At 40.0% G+C, this 17,734-nt stretch overlaps 1 protein-coding gene across 16 annotated transcripts in view; it reads right to left on the reverse strand.

The window, feature by feature from the left end:
- Positions 1-17,734, reverse strand: part of PPFIA2 (PPFI scaffold protein A2) — a 230,818-nt gene that overhangs the window by 54,189 nt on the left and 158,895 nt on the right. For 9 of the 16 annotated variants that reach the window (XM_077338920.1, XM_077338919.1, XM_077338917.1 and 6 more), the window contains 6 exons: positions 14,026-14,247; positions 9,385-9,531; positions 6,707-6,841; positions 2,373-2,459; positions 1,841-1,924; positions 832-963 (listed from right to left, as the gene is read on the reverse strand). In XM_077338920.1, coding sequence (XP_077195035.1) covers positions 832-963; positions 1,841-1,924; positions 2,373-2,459; positions 6,707-6,841; positions 9,385-9,531; positions 14,026-14,247 — 807 coding nt within the window. Of the gene's footprint in view, positions 1-831; positions 964-1,840; positions 1,925-2,372; positions 2,460-6,706; positions 6,842-9,384; positions 9,532-11,747; positions 11,878-14,025; positions 14,248-15,133; positions 15,154-15,318; positions 15,516-17,734 lie in introns of those variants that run through there. The other 7 variants (XM_077338924.1, XM_077338923.1, XM_077338921.1 and 4 more) reach the window with 4 other exon arrangements.

The raw sequence follows: 17,734 nt of genomic DNA on the forward strand, positions 1-17,734 counted from the left end.
TAGAGTGTATTCTGTTTTGGGCATCACAACTGAAGAAGGATTAGACAAACTGAAGCATGTCCAGAGAAGGGCAATGAAGATGGTGAGGAGTTTGGAGACCAAGTTGTATGACTTATCAATGCAAGTACAGACCCAAGAACAGAGCCTCCCCATGTGTGTCTTCCACTGAAACCAATAAAAATAATTACAAAATAGATTTATGAAAAAATAAAATGACGCAATAACAAAACAAAACTATATGAAACAGTACAACGATGAAATAGTCAATTTTGGAATAAATAACAAAAATGAAAGAAATGAAATCAACTCCCATGCATGTCTATAATATAAGAGCACATTGAGAGCATACCTATTATTCTCATTGACATGAAAATATAATTGAATTTTTAAAAATCAAAAATCAACACTATTGGCCATGCACTGTTATTACACGTGTGGAAAAAAGCCCACTGAATGCATGAAGTTATCTCAGACTGAGAAAGAACCTTGGTCCTTCTGGCTTAGCCTACTTTAATTGACATTAATTCTCTATGCTCTCAGGCAGAAAAATGTCTTCCCCATTGTTAGCTACCTAATATTCTTTAGCAGGAGATACCAAAGTCTTAATACGTACTCTTCTATTGGGCCATAGCCCCTAATAATAGGGGACTGGTTGTCAAAGGGCATGAGAGGAGAGGATTTTGTGGGATCTTGAATTATGCCGTAAATATTCAACAGTTTTTATTTCACAAGACAGGAATACATTTCAATGTGGTAAAAGAAATCATGAATACGTGTAAGACAAACATTGCATTCATTTTCCCATTACTTTTTTTGCTCATTTTATTTTACCTTTTCCTCCAAGGCTGCCATTCTCTCTTTTAAATGTAGCTGTAGGCGTTCATTAGATTCTGTCAAAAGCCTGTCCACAGTATCTGATAACCGCTTGTTGTGCTCTTCATTCATTTTTTCTCTTTGTCTAGCCTTCAGTTATGTACCAAGGAAACAAAATTGGCAGTACCAAGGTTAACTGGCAGTACCAAGGTGCTGCTCTTATTGAAAAATAAGTATTGGTATAGTGCAACTAAAAATCACAATAATCCGCAGCAAAGCAAATACTGCTGAAAAAAATATTTTATCAATACTAAAAGCAAAGCTTAACACTGTACAACTTTGTTAGGTAACTGTCTTGTATTAACAGGATCATCACACTCAAGCCTGAATATTAGCAAATGGATGAAATTCTAGATTTCAGTAATAAATCTTTCAATAATAAATCCCTGAATTCACAAATTCATTTGTGTTGCATAATTTCCATTTTTTAAATATTTACATTTGCAAACTGTTACAGACAGTACATATTTTTATTAAAATAAAACGATGGCTTGCTCATAAACTATTTGAAATCAGTTGACCGGGCTAATAAAGCAGTCTCTGCAGTTAACTTCACAAATGTGTATATAGTGAGTTTGTTATTTGTGTCAAAAACTGGCAACCCCTCAGGGTGATCACTTCAGTGGAGATTATTATGCACATGGCTGCTGTGATTTGTGCAACTGTGGCACCTTAAGAGTGCCTCTGGCTATAGCAGATGTGTTGTTGTTTAAAACAACTGGTGCTCCATAATCTGCTGGTTGCAGATCTCTATATGTACCCAGATGCCTTTGTGATCCATCTATTTAAAACATTTAGTAGCTGCCTTTCTACCTCATAGGAACTCAAAGTGGTTTACAATATAAAGAAATAAAACATTGTTGAATGCCTGAACCAGCCTTTATAGCATGACTGAAACAGAATGAAGAAACTGACTTTGCCCAATCCAGTTACACATCATACAATAAACTATCTGTAATGCACATACTCTCTGAAGCTCCTGATTTTTTTCTTCCAGCTGAGCTTCCAGGTGTCTCATGCGTTCTTCGATGTTGCCATGTCTCTCTTCAGCCTGTGGAAAAAAAATGGAAGATTTTCTGAAACTTAAAAAAGTATTGTGAGCCATAATCTCAATTAGTTTTAAAGAAAACATAAAGCAAGCTACTACTAACTGCAAAATTAGTTTTCAAAAATAAATTTTTATCCGAACAGGCAGCTGAACAGCATTGCTTGAAATGTGTCAGCTACAGAGGCCTGTTAACATCCAAGCATTCAGCAAAACATTGGAGTTATTTTATGAGCAATGAAATCAGCCAAATGTAACATGCAAACTGTGCATGGTTTGAACACAAACCTGCCATCATAAAATTGTAAGCTCTTTAAGCACTGAATGGCACAATGGTTGATTATCAATAAAATAAATACGTAAATTAAAAAAAAACCAGAGTTCTTAAAAGAATATGAAAACAAAATCAGATGGATTCTATTTAGCAATAGAAAGTAAAGTCCAGTAGGACTACCTTCCTACGTATGGAGATCATTTCTTGTAGTTTAGCTTCCATAACATATTGATAATCATCAGATGAGGTAGAAGAGGTTGGATCAGACTGACAAGTCAAGGAAAAGGAGAGGGACAAAATTGAAAAATCAGAACTAAAGACACCAACACTGAACAGAACACAGCACAGAATGCTTAAAAGAAAAGCATGATTGCAAATTTAATACTTTAACTTGACATAATTTTATGTAGAATAAACCACATTTACAATAGGGTGACATGAGGCAGTTGATGTGGATGAACTTAAAACAACGGAATGCTAAAAAAGCTAACAACCCAAGTATGGAAATTCCAGGTTAGTGATGGCTGGCTGATGAGAAATTACTCCTCCTTAATAATTTTAAGCAATTCTGGCAAAGAGGTCTGATTGGAATTTGGTGAATTCAGCACCGGAATGAGACTTTGGGAGTCCAACACCAGAATAAGTTTTGAGGTTTTTAAAAAAACCCTATGACTATCATAATGAAAACAATGTATAATGTTACAGAATACACCTATTCAAATGAGTTAGTCATTTGTTATGTCATGACAGGTTCCCTTACAAGTATAAAGGCAATTTGTAATGGTCATTGAAAACAACTCTTCCAGCTTCTCATGATAAGGATTACTGAGCTTGTGGTGAATGAAAAGCACTTGTCTCACAGATAGTGGCTGGCAATGGCTCAGATTTCCTGTGGCAGAGTGGCTGCATCTGGGCATATGTTCACCATGGATTCCATGCTCATTGTGAACAACATTGAACAACATTGGAAAATGTGAAAAGGCTCACACAAATGAACCTTTACCTAATAACATGAAATAAAAATGTAAGAATTCAAATTTTAATCAGCTAGTTAATATCTTTCACCCCAAGAAAGGTACAAATACTGTTTGAAAATATTTGAAAGTGCAATTTTTAAACGGAACAGTCCAACACCAGTTCTCTAGCCATATGCTTGATGGCTTCCATTTTTTCATTCCCAGGAAGGGAGCATTTTGCATTAAGTAGACTGTATTTTGCACAGTGACTCACCAATGTTCCCACAATTAAGAAATGGCACAAATAATATCAATTGTTGGTACGCAATTCTGAAAATGTATTCAAATGTGGATATTGAATATAAAGGTCCTCTAATGATTCACTACCTTTCTGACAGAGAAGGTAAATTAATTATTTGTTAGAAATCTAATTTTTGTCCTTACCTGTAAAACTGCAATTATTTCAAGTGGCACGGGGAAAGCAGTCTTTGAGTACTACATCATGGATAGTGTTTCCTCTTTGCTATAGGCAGGATCAGACTGCCAGGGTACTAAGGAGAGGGGTTACCCATCTTTCCAGACCAACCTCCCCAACCTAATACCCATTAATGTTTTCCCTTATATAATATGAGAAATACCTAAAACAATACAGTTCAGATCAATTCTAAGGACATCATAAAAAGACATGCACAGGAATTGAAAACTGCATGGATCGGAGTTGATTCAGCATGTAGGATTGTGGTAATACCTCCTCTTGTCAACTCAGATGTAAGAAAGGTTCCCTTTTATCTGAGGTGCCAAAGGGAGATAGTCACATCTGGAATATACAAAAACAGCAGATTCTTAGGATGGGACCAATCAGCAGCAGTTCATAGATAACTTTGTGTACCACCTTATACCACATGGCAATTCAGCAGAAGGAATCTTTTAGGAAGCCTTAAAGGTATTTCTGGATCTATAGCTATCTACATGTGTCTTTCAATGGGATAATTTCCCAGTTCTCAAACTAGAAAAGAAATTGAGCTAATTAGCTGCTTGATTCACAAGCTCCTTCCACATTCATTTTGAATTGAGGTCAAGCAGTGGTGAAGAAAGTCACTTGGGTATTCATGGTTGTTTTTCAGGAACATGTCTTTTCCAACCATAAGAAGGAAGGGGCAAGAAAAATAGACTGTGAAAGATATTCTACTTCTCTGTGAGGAATTTGTCCTCATCAAGTCCCTTGAAAAAAAAGGAAGGACAACAGAATCCAAAATGTTTTATGTTTAGTGAGTTCAACTTGAGTTTTGATGAGCCTACATAGTTGCCAGACTAGGCTTGCCTAGGAAGCTGAGTAGCCTGTTGTATCCTCATACAGCCCTGAATATAGCCAAGAGGAGTTGCTGTCTCAGATGTGATGACTGCTTTTCCATCGATCCTTGGGAAAATATGGGCTTCCAAATTCTTGTTAAGGCAATCAAAACTCAATAATACTTTATTATTGGTATATGGTTGCAACAGTATGCAGAAACAGCATTTCCTGGACCATTTATGCACTGGAGGTTTCATGCCAGGCTGCAGGCTGGAGTTTTAGTCATGGCAGGTTGCCCCACTTCTTTCTGCACCCACACGGGGGAGCATTTGGCCCGGTACACCTCATCCGCCCCCGATTTGTACTTCTGCATGAGAGCTGGGGCAGTGAAGTTCCCAGTGCATAAACGGTCCTGGTCAAGGACAGGCAAGATACCTTCTCAAGGACATGTGCAGGAGGTTATTAGCTTACATATTTTAATCTTTCTACTTGTACTTTGAAGTGGTACTGCCAAGGACAAACTGTTTCATTCACTATGCACATTTAAATCAGCTCATACAAATACCCAACATGAATTAAGAATATATAGGTAATTTCTGTGCAATTTTTGTTGCATCAAATGGACACTGAAGGTGGATACTTATCCTTGATTCTACTTTTCCCTTAAGAGGTTGAGCACAACAAACTTCTCTGTGTGCCAAAAAACTTCCAAAACTTGTACAGGCAATGCACAATGCATTGTGCAATATCACAGTCTCCAAATTATGGCACTAAACTGTCAATAGGATACAATGAAACCACCTAAATTATATCTTTATCCCGAAGATGAAACTCAAATACTTTGTCCACCTCATGAGAAGGAAGGACTCCCTGGAGAAGAGCCCAATGCTGGGAGCGACTGAGGGCAAAAGAAGAAGGGGATGATAGAGAATGAGGTGGCTGGGTGGAGTCACTGAAGCAGTAGGTGCAAACTTAAATGGACTCCGGGGAATGGTAGAGGACAGGAAGGCCTGGAGGATCATTGTCGGACATGACTTCACACCTAACAGCAACAACAAATTATATCTATTTAAAATCGTTCTCCATTGTTGACTTTATGCAAATGTTCTTATTTGAATTGTAAAAGCTTACAGAGAATCATGATAAATGATTTTTCTATATATTAAACTGCTATTTCCACTGGGCTTCTATGGCACACTAGAGTTATTGGTCATATGTTATGATCATTGCTTGTATGAAGGGAACAGGTAACTTACTGCCTATTTGTTCCAATCCAAAATATGGGTCTTTTTGGTCCATGCTAATTATTCCTGGGATTAAAAGGCCCTTGCTTAGTCTGAGAAAAAGAAGGAAGCTTGCAAGGTTATATACTGAAGAAATGTTTGTGGAGCAAGTATAATTATACCATGTGCATTTGTGTTATCTCAAAAATATCCTGATATCATTTGTTTCTGATTTGAACTGCAGAAACCCTGAATAAATACATGAATAGCAAGACCCACCCTGAAAAGACTTCAGGGCTGGAATTGCACAAAAAAGTATTGTGAGTTAAAATGTAGGGTATTTAGGGGGGGGGGGGAAGCCCATTGTAATATTTAAACAATAAAATTGGGGAGCTGATTATCCTTAGGGGCTCTTCACATTTACATTTACTTTCCTGCATCACTGATATAAAGATTTTACTTGCAAAAGGCTTGCTTTCTATTATTTGGTACTAACAAGGATTTTATTGCTGTTATCCTGAATTTAACTTTATACCCCTAACAGAGCTTCTTTACAAACTAACCACTCATGTGCACACATCCCTCCACAATTAATTTGACCAGAGTCTGGAAAAGAAAGTAAGTTTTGACTTGTCACTTATTTTCATGAAAGTGATCACAGTCTCTTTGTATTAATGTGATGTAGAAAATCATGGAAAAATTCAATGTCAAACAAAGCTTATGATTTTAGCTGAATTGGAATAATTGTAACTCTTTTATAATACAAAGTATTATAAAAAACCCTCCTTTGGAATATTGAGAGAAATGTACTGAAGCCATACAGTTAATACCAAGCAACACCTCTGCCAATATTATATTAAATTAAAGCAAATCTTCATATATGATTAGTGTTTATTTACGGTGCCATTAAGGAGAATCATCTTTGTCCATTCCAAAATAGGCTTTTATTGCTGCTGGTGATGCTGAAGAGAGGAAAAAGGAATGGCAATCAATGTTAAAGGAAAGTATATTTCTGCAATTAACTTACTCCTTAGTTTATCCTACCTTTGTCAGTGCTGCAATTCTTTGAGCCAGTTCAGCTTCCACTTCAGGCAATGTTTCTGCTTTCCGCATTGTTTGTTGCAGTTTTTGCTCTGCTAATTCGAGACGTTCTTGAAGCTGTCTGTTTTTTTCTTCCATCTGAAACCCAGAAAATATGATTAAAATAATTTAAAGCTGAATAAGGAATTTACTAAGGTTCAAGGTGGAGTGGGAACAGAAACTTAAAAGTGTAATTCAGATACAGAATTTATATGCTTTTAAACCATAGGCTTGCATACATTTTAGTTTTCATGCATTGTTACAACTGATGCATAGCATCTGCCCCTAGGACTAGATCAAAGCAGAGCTAGGGGCTTTCCACAAGAAAAACAGAAAACGATGACCATTTCCACATGAGGAATTTACCCTTGGACAGCCTCTGGTTGTTGGCGGGTTTTAGAGCCCCCTCCACATGATGTAATCTGCATCCCAACACTGTCCAGTGGCTGGCTTGAATTTTGGACTGATTCACCTTGGGATTAGGGAAATCATGAAAACTGGATTTGCCACCTCTTATTATGCTTCTCATCAAGGAGCAACCAAGGGCAAGCAAGTATGGAGGGCAAGCGTCACAATAGTCTCTGCAGCATTGTCCTTCCCTCGCACTGACCTTCCCCTCTCCATTTCCTGTTCTGTGTTGCCATGGAATTGCAAAACTACTTTGTCAAAGCTAAAATAAAAATCTTCTGTAAAGTGTCCCCAGTCTTTTTGGAATCAGGCAGGCAAAACACAGTCTCATTTATGTTTTCTGGCATTGGGGAATGAATGGGGAAAGAGGGGGGGGGTGCGTGTTATGAAGCAGCATTCTCCTGAACAGCCAGGTGTCCATGTGCTTTTTTAAGCCCACTGTCTACACAGAATCACCAAAAAATTCCTAAAAGGGAGGGGAATGCTGCATAGTTCTGGCATTCCTCCATAGCAACACAGAAGCATTAATTTTTTATTTAAAATGCTTCTGTGTTGTGCCATTACCACACAGAAATGTGGAAGTGCGTTTTAAAAAAAATTCAGGGCTCAGGGGCAAAATAAAGTTTGCATCTATGAGACCGTTTATGCACTGGAAACTTCATTGCCCCAGCTCCCATGCAGGAGCACAAGTCGGGGGCAGATGAGGTGCACTGACCAAATGCTTCCCTGTGTGGGTGCAGGAAGAGGTGGAGCAATCTGCCACAATCTGCCACAACTAATACTTCAGCCTGCAGCCTAGCATGAAACCTCCAGTACATAAACAGTCCAAGAGAATCGCTGTGCTGTGATTGGTGGTTTGCTGTGATTGACAAGTGAAGAAGTAGGGGTGGGGGAGATGTTTGGCTTGTTTTTCCTTGCAGCCTTGTCGGGAGGCAAAATGCTGTGACAAGGCAGAGCGAAAATGTGGGAGGGGTCTCCTGGGAGAAGGCTTGCAAATGCATGGCTTACAACCATGTGTTTGCAAGCAGGAAACAGTGCGAGCTTTGCGCCTCCATGCAGAAACAGTCTATCTGTAGTCTCTGTAATCCTGGTATAGAGAATTACTGCATGGGTCAAAACAGCAAAAAAGTATAATTTGGATAAAACCTCATGATTCAGATATTCAGAATCATATCAAGACAAAGTAAAGATGTTTCAAATTGTTAAGCAGAAAAGGTAACTGACTATTGAAAAAGCTGATATTATGTTAATCAAATCATAGATTTACAGTAGTAAGTTCAGCCTTTCTCAAACTTTTTACCATTGAGAAACCTCTTCAGGATCTGAGAAATCCTGGAAGTGATATCAGCAAGCCACACATCCCTGCCACATCCCTGGAAGTCAGTCAGAAGCTCCTACTGATGACATCATGTTTCATCCCCCCCCCCCCCACACACACACGAGAAACAGCCCAGCAGCCTTCTTGGAGCTGGGAAGAAGGAGGAAGTGTTACTAAATTGTTATATTATTCATACAATGAGGCATGCATATTGGCTTCCAACGATTCAATCTGACTAGCTTTTCTGTATATCTGCACCAATAATGTATATTCAAATCTACTGAAAAAGAATGGCAATGATAGACTGGAAAGCACATCAATAAGTATGGTCAACTTTTCTTGCCCATTTCCCCCCTGATATAATCTTTTGATTTGCCACTATTTTATGTTCATCTTGCACTCTGCACTCATTGAAACTTCCCTGAGAACCAGTGCAAATCCTGCCCCCTTCTTAAATCTGTGGATTGTTAAAGGGAGCTCTTGCAGCCTTGCACTCTGTGGCATGTGAGGTCTGTTTTACGGCTATCTTTTCTTTGCATGGGCTCTTTTTTACCTTGAGCAAACCTAACCATATCAAGTTTCCAGGACCTTGTTTTCTTAATTTGGCAGAAGTCATATTTGACTATTTTACATATCCCAGTACAAAGCACTTCTATTAAAACTGGGGCTTAGCCCTGGTTAAAATTAAACTTTGCCTAATCTGATCCACTGGTGCCTCTTTTCCTGCTTGACAGACAAATCCTAATTCTTTGTTGACCCAAATCCTCCAATATCTGGGAAGGCAGTCTAAGTTCACAGCAAGAAAACAAATTTGAATTTCTTTTCAAGAAAAATGCAGTGTGCAAGATAATTAAATATACACAAGTATTCTCTTCCAAAGTTCTTTGTAGCCCCCATAGTGATCCAGATACTGAACCTGACGCAGGAGGGCCTCCTTGTTTGCAAGTTCATTTTCTAGCTTATCATTCATGTCATGAATGGAAGTGGATTCCCTCTGTGCACTGAGGTAACGCTTCTCCAGAGTTGTAATTCTTTCTTCCATGTCTTCTTTCTGTGCCATAGCCTCAAAGGAAGAAACAGTACATCAAACATCATAGTTCACATAGGTTGGAACAGCACTAGACTTCTTTTATCTAAACTAAGGTGACCAGATTGTCCCACTTTTGGAGGGACATCTGGGGCACCTGGCAAATTGTACTTATGTTGAAATTAAAAAAAAAAATATATTACCATACTATTTTTGTTTTCTATGCGTTCTATGAAAAAAATTGCTGCTCCATATAGACCAAATTTTAAATCAAGAACCCCCCCCCCCCCCGAGTGTCCCGCTTTACCAATGTTAAAATCTGGTCACCTTAATCTAAACCCCACTTTGAAATGTGTGAAGCCATAATCAGCTAGGGGAAAGCTGCAATCATTGTTCTCATCAGGAACCTCTAAGTCTGAATGTGGAAGGGAAAGTGTTTTTTGTTAAATATTTTGGGAGTTGGGAGAAAGTGCTTTTGATGCTTGCCATTTATGGTGTTGCTTGTGTGCCTGCTACTGATCCCATGTACCTGTGGACATACTGATGTACCTTTTCACTGTGAACAAAGCTCATTAAAAGAGGTTAATAGCCATTATCAAAGTGGCTGTGGCATAAAAGCATGCCCCACACTTTCCACAGTGACAAAAGCAAATAATGCGGTGAGCTTCTGTGCCATCTCCCCATCTTTCTTTAGTAAGCGCTTTATTCCTTGATCATCCAAATGTTCAAATGCCCATCTGCTTCTCTGACTGGTTACGTGCTCAGGAAATATTTAACAAAATGTTTATTGTTTGTCTTGATGCTTTCAGCAGACTGCTTCTCAATTTATTTTTTCATGCCTAATTACTAATGTACTTTTCTTTTGCCAGAGCCTGTTGTCCCTTTTATTCAATTCATTGGACGTAGACCTCCCACTCTGAAAAAGAATTTTCTTTACTTTTTATAGCTTCATTGACTTGTATCATTAACTATGCAGGCATTCATACTTGGTAGTGCCTTTCCTAACTGGTGGATTCCTTTCTATTTGGGCTTTAATTAGTGTGATTTTAAATAGTTTCCAAGCATCCTCTAGGGATCTGACTCTCTTCTGTTTCCCTTTCAGCTTTCTTTTAACTATTCTCATTTTTATAACTTTCCCTCTTTTGAAATCAAATTTTACCCATTTGGGCTTTAGGGACCTTTAACACATTGGGTGCTCCATGCTGGGCTGCCTCCTGCCTCCCACATAGGGGAGCATTTTGCCTATTGCACATCATCTGTCCCGGATTTATGCTCCCTTCATGGGAACTGGGATGGTGAGATTCCACTACACAGTGGGCTGGTAGGGGCCTTTTATTGGGTTTAAGACTGCAGTATTGCATTGGGACACAATACCACATTCCTAGACAAAAACAAATGTCCCAGGCAGCTACACTGTGCTGTGCAGTGTGGTGGAGCCACCTGGGGCATTTTTTGTTCCATACATTGGGTGAGGAGGAGCTGGGCCTGGATGGCTCAACTCTTCCCTTCCAGATGGCCTTGGACCAACATAGATCCCATTGCTACACAGGGCAAAAAAGGGAGCACTGATTTATCTGCATTCCCTTGTCCTGGGGCAACTGAGGGCCTGATGGCTTTGGGACAGCACCAATGTTAAGCAGAACTGGGAATTTGCCCCGCCACTGGGTGAGTGGTGAGTCGGAGCAAATTCCTGGTGTGGAAAAGGTCAGGGATAACTTTTGATTGACCTGAATGCTGAAAATAATAGCATTGTGGTCACTGTTCTCAACTGGTGCAACAACGTCTACATCTCCCACCAAGTCTTGAGGCCCACTCAGAACCAAGTCCAAGATCCATACCCCTCTTGTTGGGTCAGTGATCAGATATTCTAATGATGATGTCTATGAATCTCATTTCTACAGTATGACTTGAGCACATGTTTTTCCAGTCAATATGGAGGTAGTTCAAGTCTCCCAGTATCAAAACATTATTTGCTTTAGTCATCACCCTAATTTCCTTCTCCATCTCAATATCAGCCTCAAGAATTTCATCAGTTGGGTGCTAGTACACCCCCACCTTTAAATAACTCAAAGGGTCTTGTATTTTCACCTAATATTGTTTCTGTTGGGGAGTTAATTCCCCCATTTTCTGACTTATTTAATTCGATGCCCTGATATACAATGCAACCCCTCCCTCCCTGTTAGACCTACAGAACTTATACCCAGGGGTGACCATAACTGTTTCCCATTCTACCATGTTCCTGAGATACTTACTGTATTTAAATTATCATTTAGCACTGAGCACTCCAGCTCCCCCATCTTGGGTCAGAGTGGTAGTAGTAGTAGTAGTAAACTTGATTGCATATGACCAGAGGTGATTGCAAATCCAAAACACACAAACATAAAATACATTCCAATAAAAATTTAACACACCAAAAAAAATATATATATGATGTGCAAAATACCTAAGTAAAATAATGTATCTATATTAAGATCATTTACCAAACATTTTAAATGGCTAAATCCACCTTAAGTAGCCACATTATTTTTTTGCTGCCATAGCAAACAGAGACATTCTGTAAGAGATACCAAAATCGGTATCTGACAGCAAGAATTTCAACTTATCTGAAGCAGAGACAAGTTTTAAAGCACAGATAGCCCCATCTATAAATTTAGCCCTAGGATGTGAGTACAAAGGACATTCAAGAATATGTGGTAAATCTTCCACTACTAATTTAACACAAATTCAATATCCTTGGTTCTTCGGTGTCTGGTTATACAGGCCTAACTGGACTGCAGTCGGCATTGTTTCAAACCTCGGTCAGAGAAATCTAGCATTAGCGTGACGTGGCTGGGATTTAGCCCATTGGGTGGGAAAGTGACCATGCAGGCAGTGTCTCCTCTGGCTACATGACCAGGCTAGAGGTTGATTCAGCAGCAATGGCTGCTGGAACCCTATGTGAGTCCACATCAAGTGAGGCTGGAGGGAGGCAGGTGATTCTCATGGGCTTACCTGCCTGTTCCTCCCCTATATAGCCAAGTTTTACCAGGCCTCTGATTGATGTGGCTTTCCCACTCACTCTCCCTGTGATTTGTTGTCACAGATTATGTTATTTTTTCATTACTGTCACAGTTTTAGGCAGTTATGGCATCAGTCAGACCCTTTTGGTAAGGGAGGCTGTGCCTGTGTGTCCACATCTCACAATTCTCAGACTTCCTTAAGGGGTCTTGGGGTAGAATCAAGATCAGCAGCATTCCCAGATTGGGGGCTGTCAACGTGACACTCATTATCAAGTACACTGTGCAGTGGTTGATGGTCACATGGCTTCTCAGGGTTTTTGCTGAGGATGTTAGTTTATCAGTTTACAGTTTTGAGAATGCTACCTTTTGAATTCCTAGTCTTTAACTTCCAGCTTAGCAACCTATATATTTACTCCAGGACCACATGATTATATTTCCAATGTCACAGCTTCCAATATGTACCTCCTGACTCTTTCCCAACACTATCAACCTGTCTAGATAGTGTGTGATGTTTGTCACCTTTGTATCAAGCTGACAAGTCACCATACAGTTAAAATACTTGTCACAGACCCTTCTCTAGATGTTCCCAGTGACTGAATCACCCATTACCAGAAGCTCACCTCCTCCACTGGGGTATCTTTGGTATGAGAGGATGTCAGTCTGTTGCTGAAGGAAGTGGTCCCTTCTAATGGTTCACATCCCTCCTCCTCAGACTGACTCCCTCATCCTTATGACTCTCCCCAACAGTAGAAAACTTGTCAGCAAAGAAGTGGGCTTGTTCTGGTAAGTTCTTGAAGGTCTTATCCCCAAACATTTGTCTTTGCCCCAACTTCTCCAGGTTGTCAACCCTAGGCTAAAGAGAATGAAACTGCTCCCTGAGAGCGAAGAATATACTCCCATGATTTCTGCCTAGTGGATAATCATACACAGGTCATCTTCTCACTTCATATAATAAATCAATATACAACACCCACTATTTTGAGGCCATTTCAAATTATTATGGCTACTGACCCTATGATGACAATTAATAATGTACAATATTTTGACACGTATTATACTCTTTCTCAGTCTACCCTTGATATGAGGATCAAATGAAGGACTTAAAATAGGTTTGTTGAGTTGAACTTTTTGGAGGAAAGGCAGGGTAAAAAGAATTCATAGTTAAATAATTTTTTTTAAGTTAACCCCCTAAATTGCTATTCCATCACTCATGGACAACTTACTATGTGGAAACAGTCATGTGTATATGTGTTAAGGGCTGTCATGTATACTGGGAAAATTGGGGGAGTCTTCATGTCAAACGTTTTTGGGAAAAAACGCTTTTGAACCCATTAGCTGCACATGCAGAAATGCAAATTATACTTCTTTGGATGGATGGATTCCTTTAGGGCTAGTTTTGAGTATTGAAAAACATAAGCAGTTTGCTGTGATCATTTGTCACATCTTCCCATTCATGGACTAACACACAAAATACAGAAAAGGTAATATTCCAGCATTTCACATAATGACGTGCATTTTTTAAGAAGCTCACCTCTCTTATGTCCCTCTGATATTTATTGTTCATTTCTTCAGTTTTTATGAGCTCCTTCCTAGCTGTTTCTGCATCTTGCTCTACTTCCCCAACTCTGGAGGATAATGAAGCCAAGCGTTCCTTCATCTGGCCCATTTCGTAATTCTGCTTTTCAAGGAGCTCCTGTAGTTCCACCAACTGACTGGTGCCATCATTTGAATCTATAGAGCCATTCGATAGACGCTGAAACAAAGCAACCGTAAGATTGATATACTGAAGAAATGAAAAAAGGCTCCCAAAATCCACATTCATAAACAATCAACTTTTTAATGAGATGTTTAACTGGAAGATCCTGATTTCTGCATTGGTTCAGCCTCCAAAATGACTTGCTACAATTGATCTGAAAGCAGCACTCCACCTAAATGCAAGGAAAGCATAGCTTCCAATAACTATGTTCAAAGTCTATTATCAACACCATGTGTCTGTGTCTGCCCAGGACTCTCTTCTTCTCATGATGACCTGTTGAAGAAATCTACTGTAGGAAACTGGTGAGGAGAAAAGTAATTTCTACACATTTTCATCCCATTGATATAAGATTTGGAGAGTGAGAATCCCAGTGAAAAACTACCTTGGGTAGCATTGGTCACATGTGGTGCCCAGACATGTGCACATGCAGTATCAACAACCAAGGAGCATGAGCTATCATATAAAAGAAAGTGTTCTAATTAATAAAATCCATGACATTTCAAACTCTACAGATCTTTCAGACAGTAATTAGAGAATTAAAACTGTTATGATCAAGGCATGAAACCCTGTCTCCTTACCGAAGACCATGAGCTTATGTCTTGTCCACCATGCAAAACTTTGCAGTGGCAATGGACAAGGCTGAGCTCTCCATAATGCAAATCAGAACCATGCATTCCGCAGAAGACCTTTGGAGCAGCTAGCACTACTACTACCTCCCCCTCACCTTCCACAGGTAATAGCTAGAGGACCTTTCTGTCTGGACTGCTGGGATACAGAACAGGCCCCAAGAGGGGACAGTCCTGCCTCCAGGCCACCATGTGCAGGAGATGGATACAGACTACATGGTACAAAACATCCCCAAAGTAATACAGAATAGCTCAACCTCTCTTGTGTGGTCATGAGTCTCCTCTCCTGCCCTTCTACCAGTGTCCAGAGCAAGCAAGTGTTCTCCCACTTGGGAGACATTCTCAGCCTCCATCACTCCCTCCTGGATTCAGCCAGGGTGGATGAGTTGGACTTCCTCAAGGTCAACCTCTGCCAGCTGGGCTACTCCTATCTGGGACTCACATGGTAATATCCAGCCCTCCTGTTGTCCCCCTGCATGTCTCCCCACTTCTCCTCCTCTCTGGGAGATCTGGTATTTGACCAATGAGTTGCACCTTTGGCACTTGGGTGGGAGGATGGCAGCCTCTGCTAGGTGGGAGTGGTCTCCTTTAGCTACCACCTACCTCATAAAACAACATCTACCTCATGATGACTTTAAGTGGAAAACACTGGCTTCATTGGTCTGGTGAAGCTGTGGTGTCCATCAAGCTATCATACTTTGGGGGTGGGGCTGTAGGTTTCTATCATGACTGGCATTACTAATCACTATGTGAAAAATTAATTTCCACTGGGCTGGTAAGGCTGGTCTGCCTGCCAGGCAATCATGGGTAACTTTGGAGAACTCTTTGCAAAACCCTGGGGATGCCTGCCTTTCTGTCGAGAACCTGACTTTGCAGATGGGGGGTGGTGGGGGGAGAGCATAGGGGGATGCTTGCTGGTGTGGTTTGTGTGTGGGGTAGAGACTGTAGAGAAGTGGTTGGCAATGTGAGGCTTGGTGTGTGTAGCTTGCAGGAGTCCATTCTATACACTTTTGAATTTGTGTCTGACATTAACCCACAAAAGAACTTTCCCGTGTTGACCTTAGTCCCATTGGGTTTGCAATGGCACTAGTTCTGTTGGGCACATTGCATGGGTTCTGCTCTGCTTTCAAACCCTCCCCACCCCATTCAGTTTCTACTGCAAAGTTTCTCAGGGACTTTGATTGTGTTCTGCTGGGCTTTTATTGCCTTTGTTATTTTCCTCCATTGTTTGGACACCATTGCTGGGAAGCTGTAACTCAGACCCCATAAATCCAATGCTCACCAAATTTGGACAGCAGGTAGAGGAGAATCAGTTAGAGATCTGCTGCAAGTTTGGTGTCTCTATACTTTGCTGTTCTATATACTCCTGAATTTCCTGAACCCATGCCTGTCATTTCTCCAGACAGCACTTCCCTAGGGATTCTTTTGGGGGACTGTAACTCAGACCTCATAACTTGGAGGATAGGTAGAGGAGACTCAACTGGAGATACTATGAGTTTGGTTTCTGTTGCACACCAGGTGGAAATTCTACTATATCATGAGCCTCACAAATTGAACCAGTTCTTCTATTGTCAAAAACTTTGTGATGCTCTGTGGTTCACAAACTGTGACAGGAACTACAAACTAATATGAACCACATTTTCACAGTTCATGCCCATTCTTGTTTGTGCTATCCACTCTGCAGGCTATATAGTGAGTTATATGGGCTGTTTAATGGTATTTGCTCTTGCCGGGATGGAAACAAAGAGCTGTTACTTCTTAATATAATTCCTAATGGCTCATTTTGTGATATATACAGTGTGTCTCCAATATCATTTTCTCTGTGTAACAGAAAACTTGCCTATATTATACATCCACAAATGTCACTTCTGACCTATGCTCTTCTGATCATTTTGAATTTCTAGTAGAGAAATATGTACATGGTAGAATGACCATGAAACAGAAAACAGAAATATGGACATGATGGATTTTATTTTTCCCTCACCCTTCTTTGCAAAGGAACAAGGAAAGTCATGCTGGAAGAAGGAGGACGCCTCATCTTGGTGCTGCACTTTTGCCTTCACTGTCTGGCAATTTCCATAGCCAGAAAATAGATTCAGGTGGGTAGGTATTTACTGGTCTGGAGAACATAAGAGAAGCCATGCTGGAACAGTCAATGGCCCATCCAGTCCAATACTCTGTGTCACACAATGGCCAAAGTCAAGGTGTCTTCAGAATATCCACCAGTGAAAGCAGATCTCTAGAAACCAGCTCTCTGTGCCCCCCTAAGCACCAAGAATACAGAGTTTCACTGCCCATGACACACCATATGGCTAACAGCCACTAATGGACTTCTGCTACATATTTCTAGCCAATCTCCTCTTGAAGCTGTCTATGTTTGTATCTGCCACCACTTCCTGCAGCAGTGAATTCCATTTGTATATCACTCTTTGAATGAAGAAATGCTTCCTTTTATCTGTTCTGAACCTACTGTTCATTGATTTCATTGAGTGTTCCTGAGTTCTTATAATGTCATTTGATGCCACTGCTGCTGGGTCAACAAGCAAAGGCATTATCAATTTAAAAAAATACAAATGACTCTGTGCATTCCATGTAGACCAATTATTTCAATACATAACTTGAAAAGCCTCACTATTTTTTTAAACTATTAAAGTGGTTATCGGACAGCAATTGAGACTGGAAGTGTAAGACATTTTCTGTTGTCCAAACAGTAGTAGCCAAGAGGAAGAAAAAGGAAAGAGATGAAAGTGTCATCAAGCAAGTCTGATGTCAGGGATGTTATTATCTACAACAAAAGAGGCATGCCACAAAGAAAAACCAAAGTTAAAATATATCCTGTGGGAACAAGTGCCACAGAG

The sequence above is a fragment of the Paroedura picta genome, chromosome 5 (genome assembly GCF_049243985.1).
Source record: "Paroedura picta isolate Pp20150507F chromosome 5, Ppicta_v3.0, whole genome shotgun sequence".
In the NCBI taxonomy this organism is placed as follows: domain Eukaryota; kingdom Metazoa; phylum Chordata; class Lepidosauria; order Squamata; family Gekkonidae; genus Paroedura; species Paroedura picta.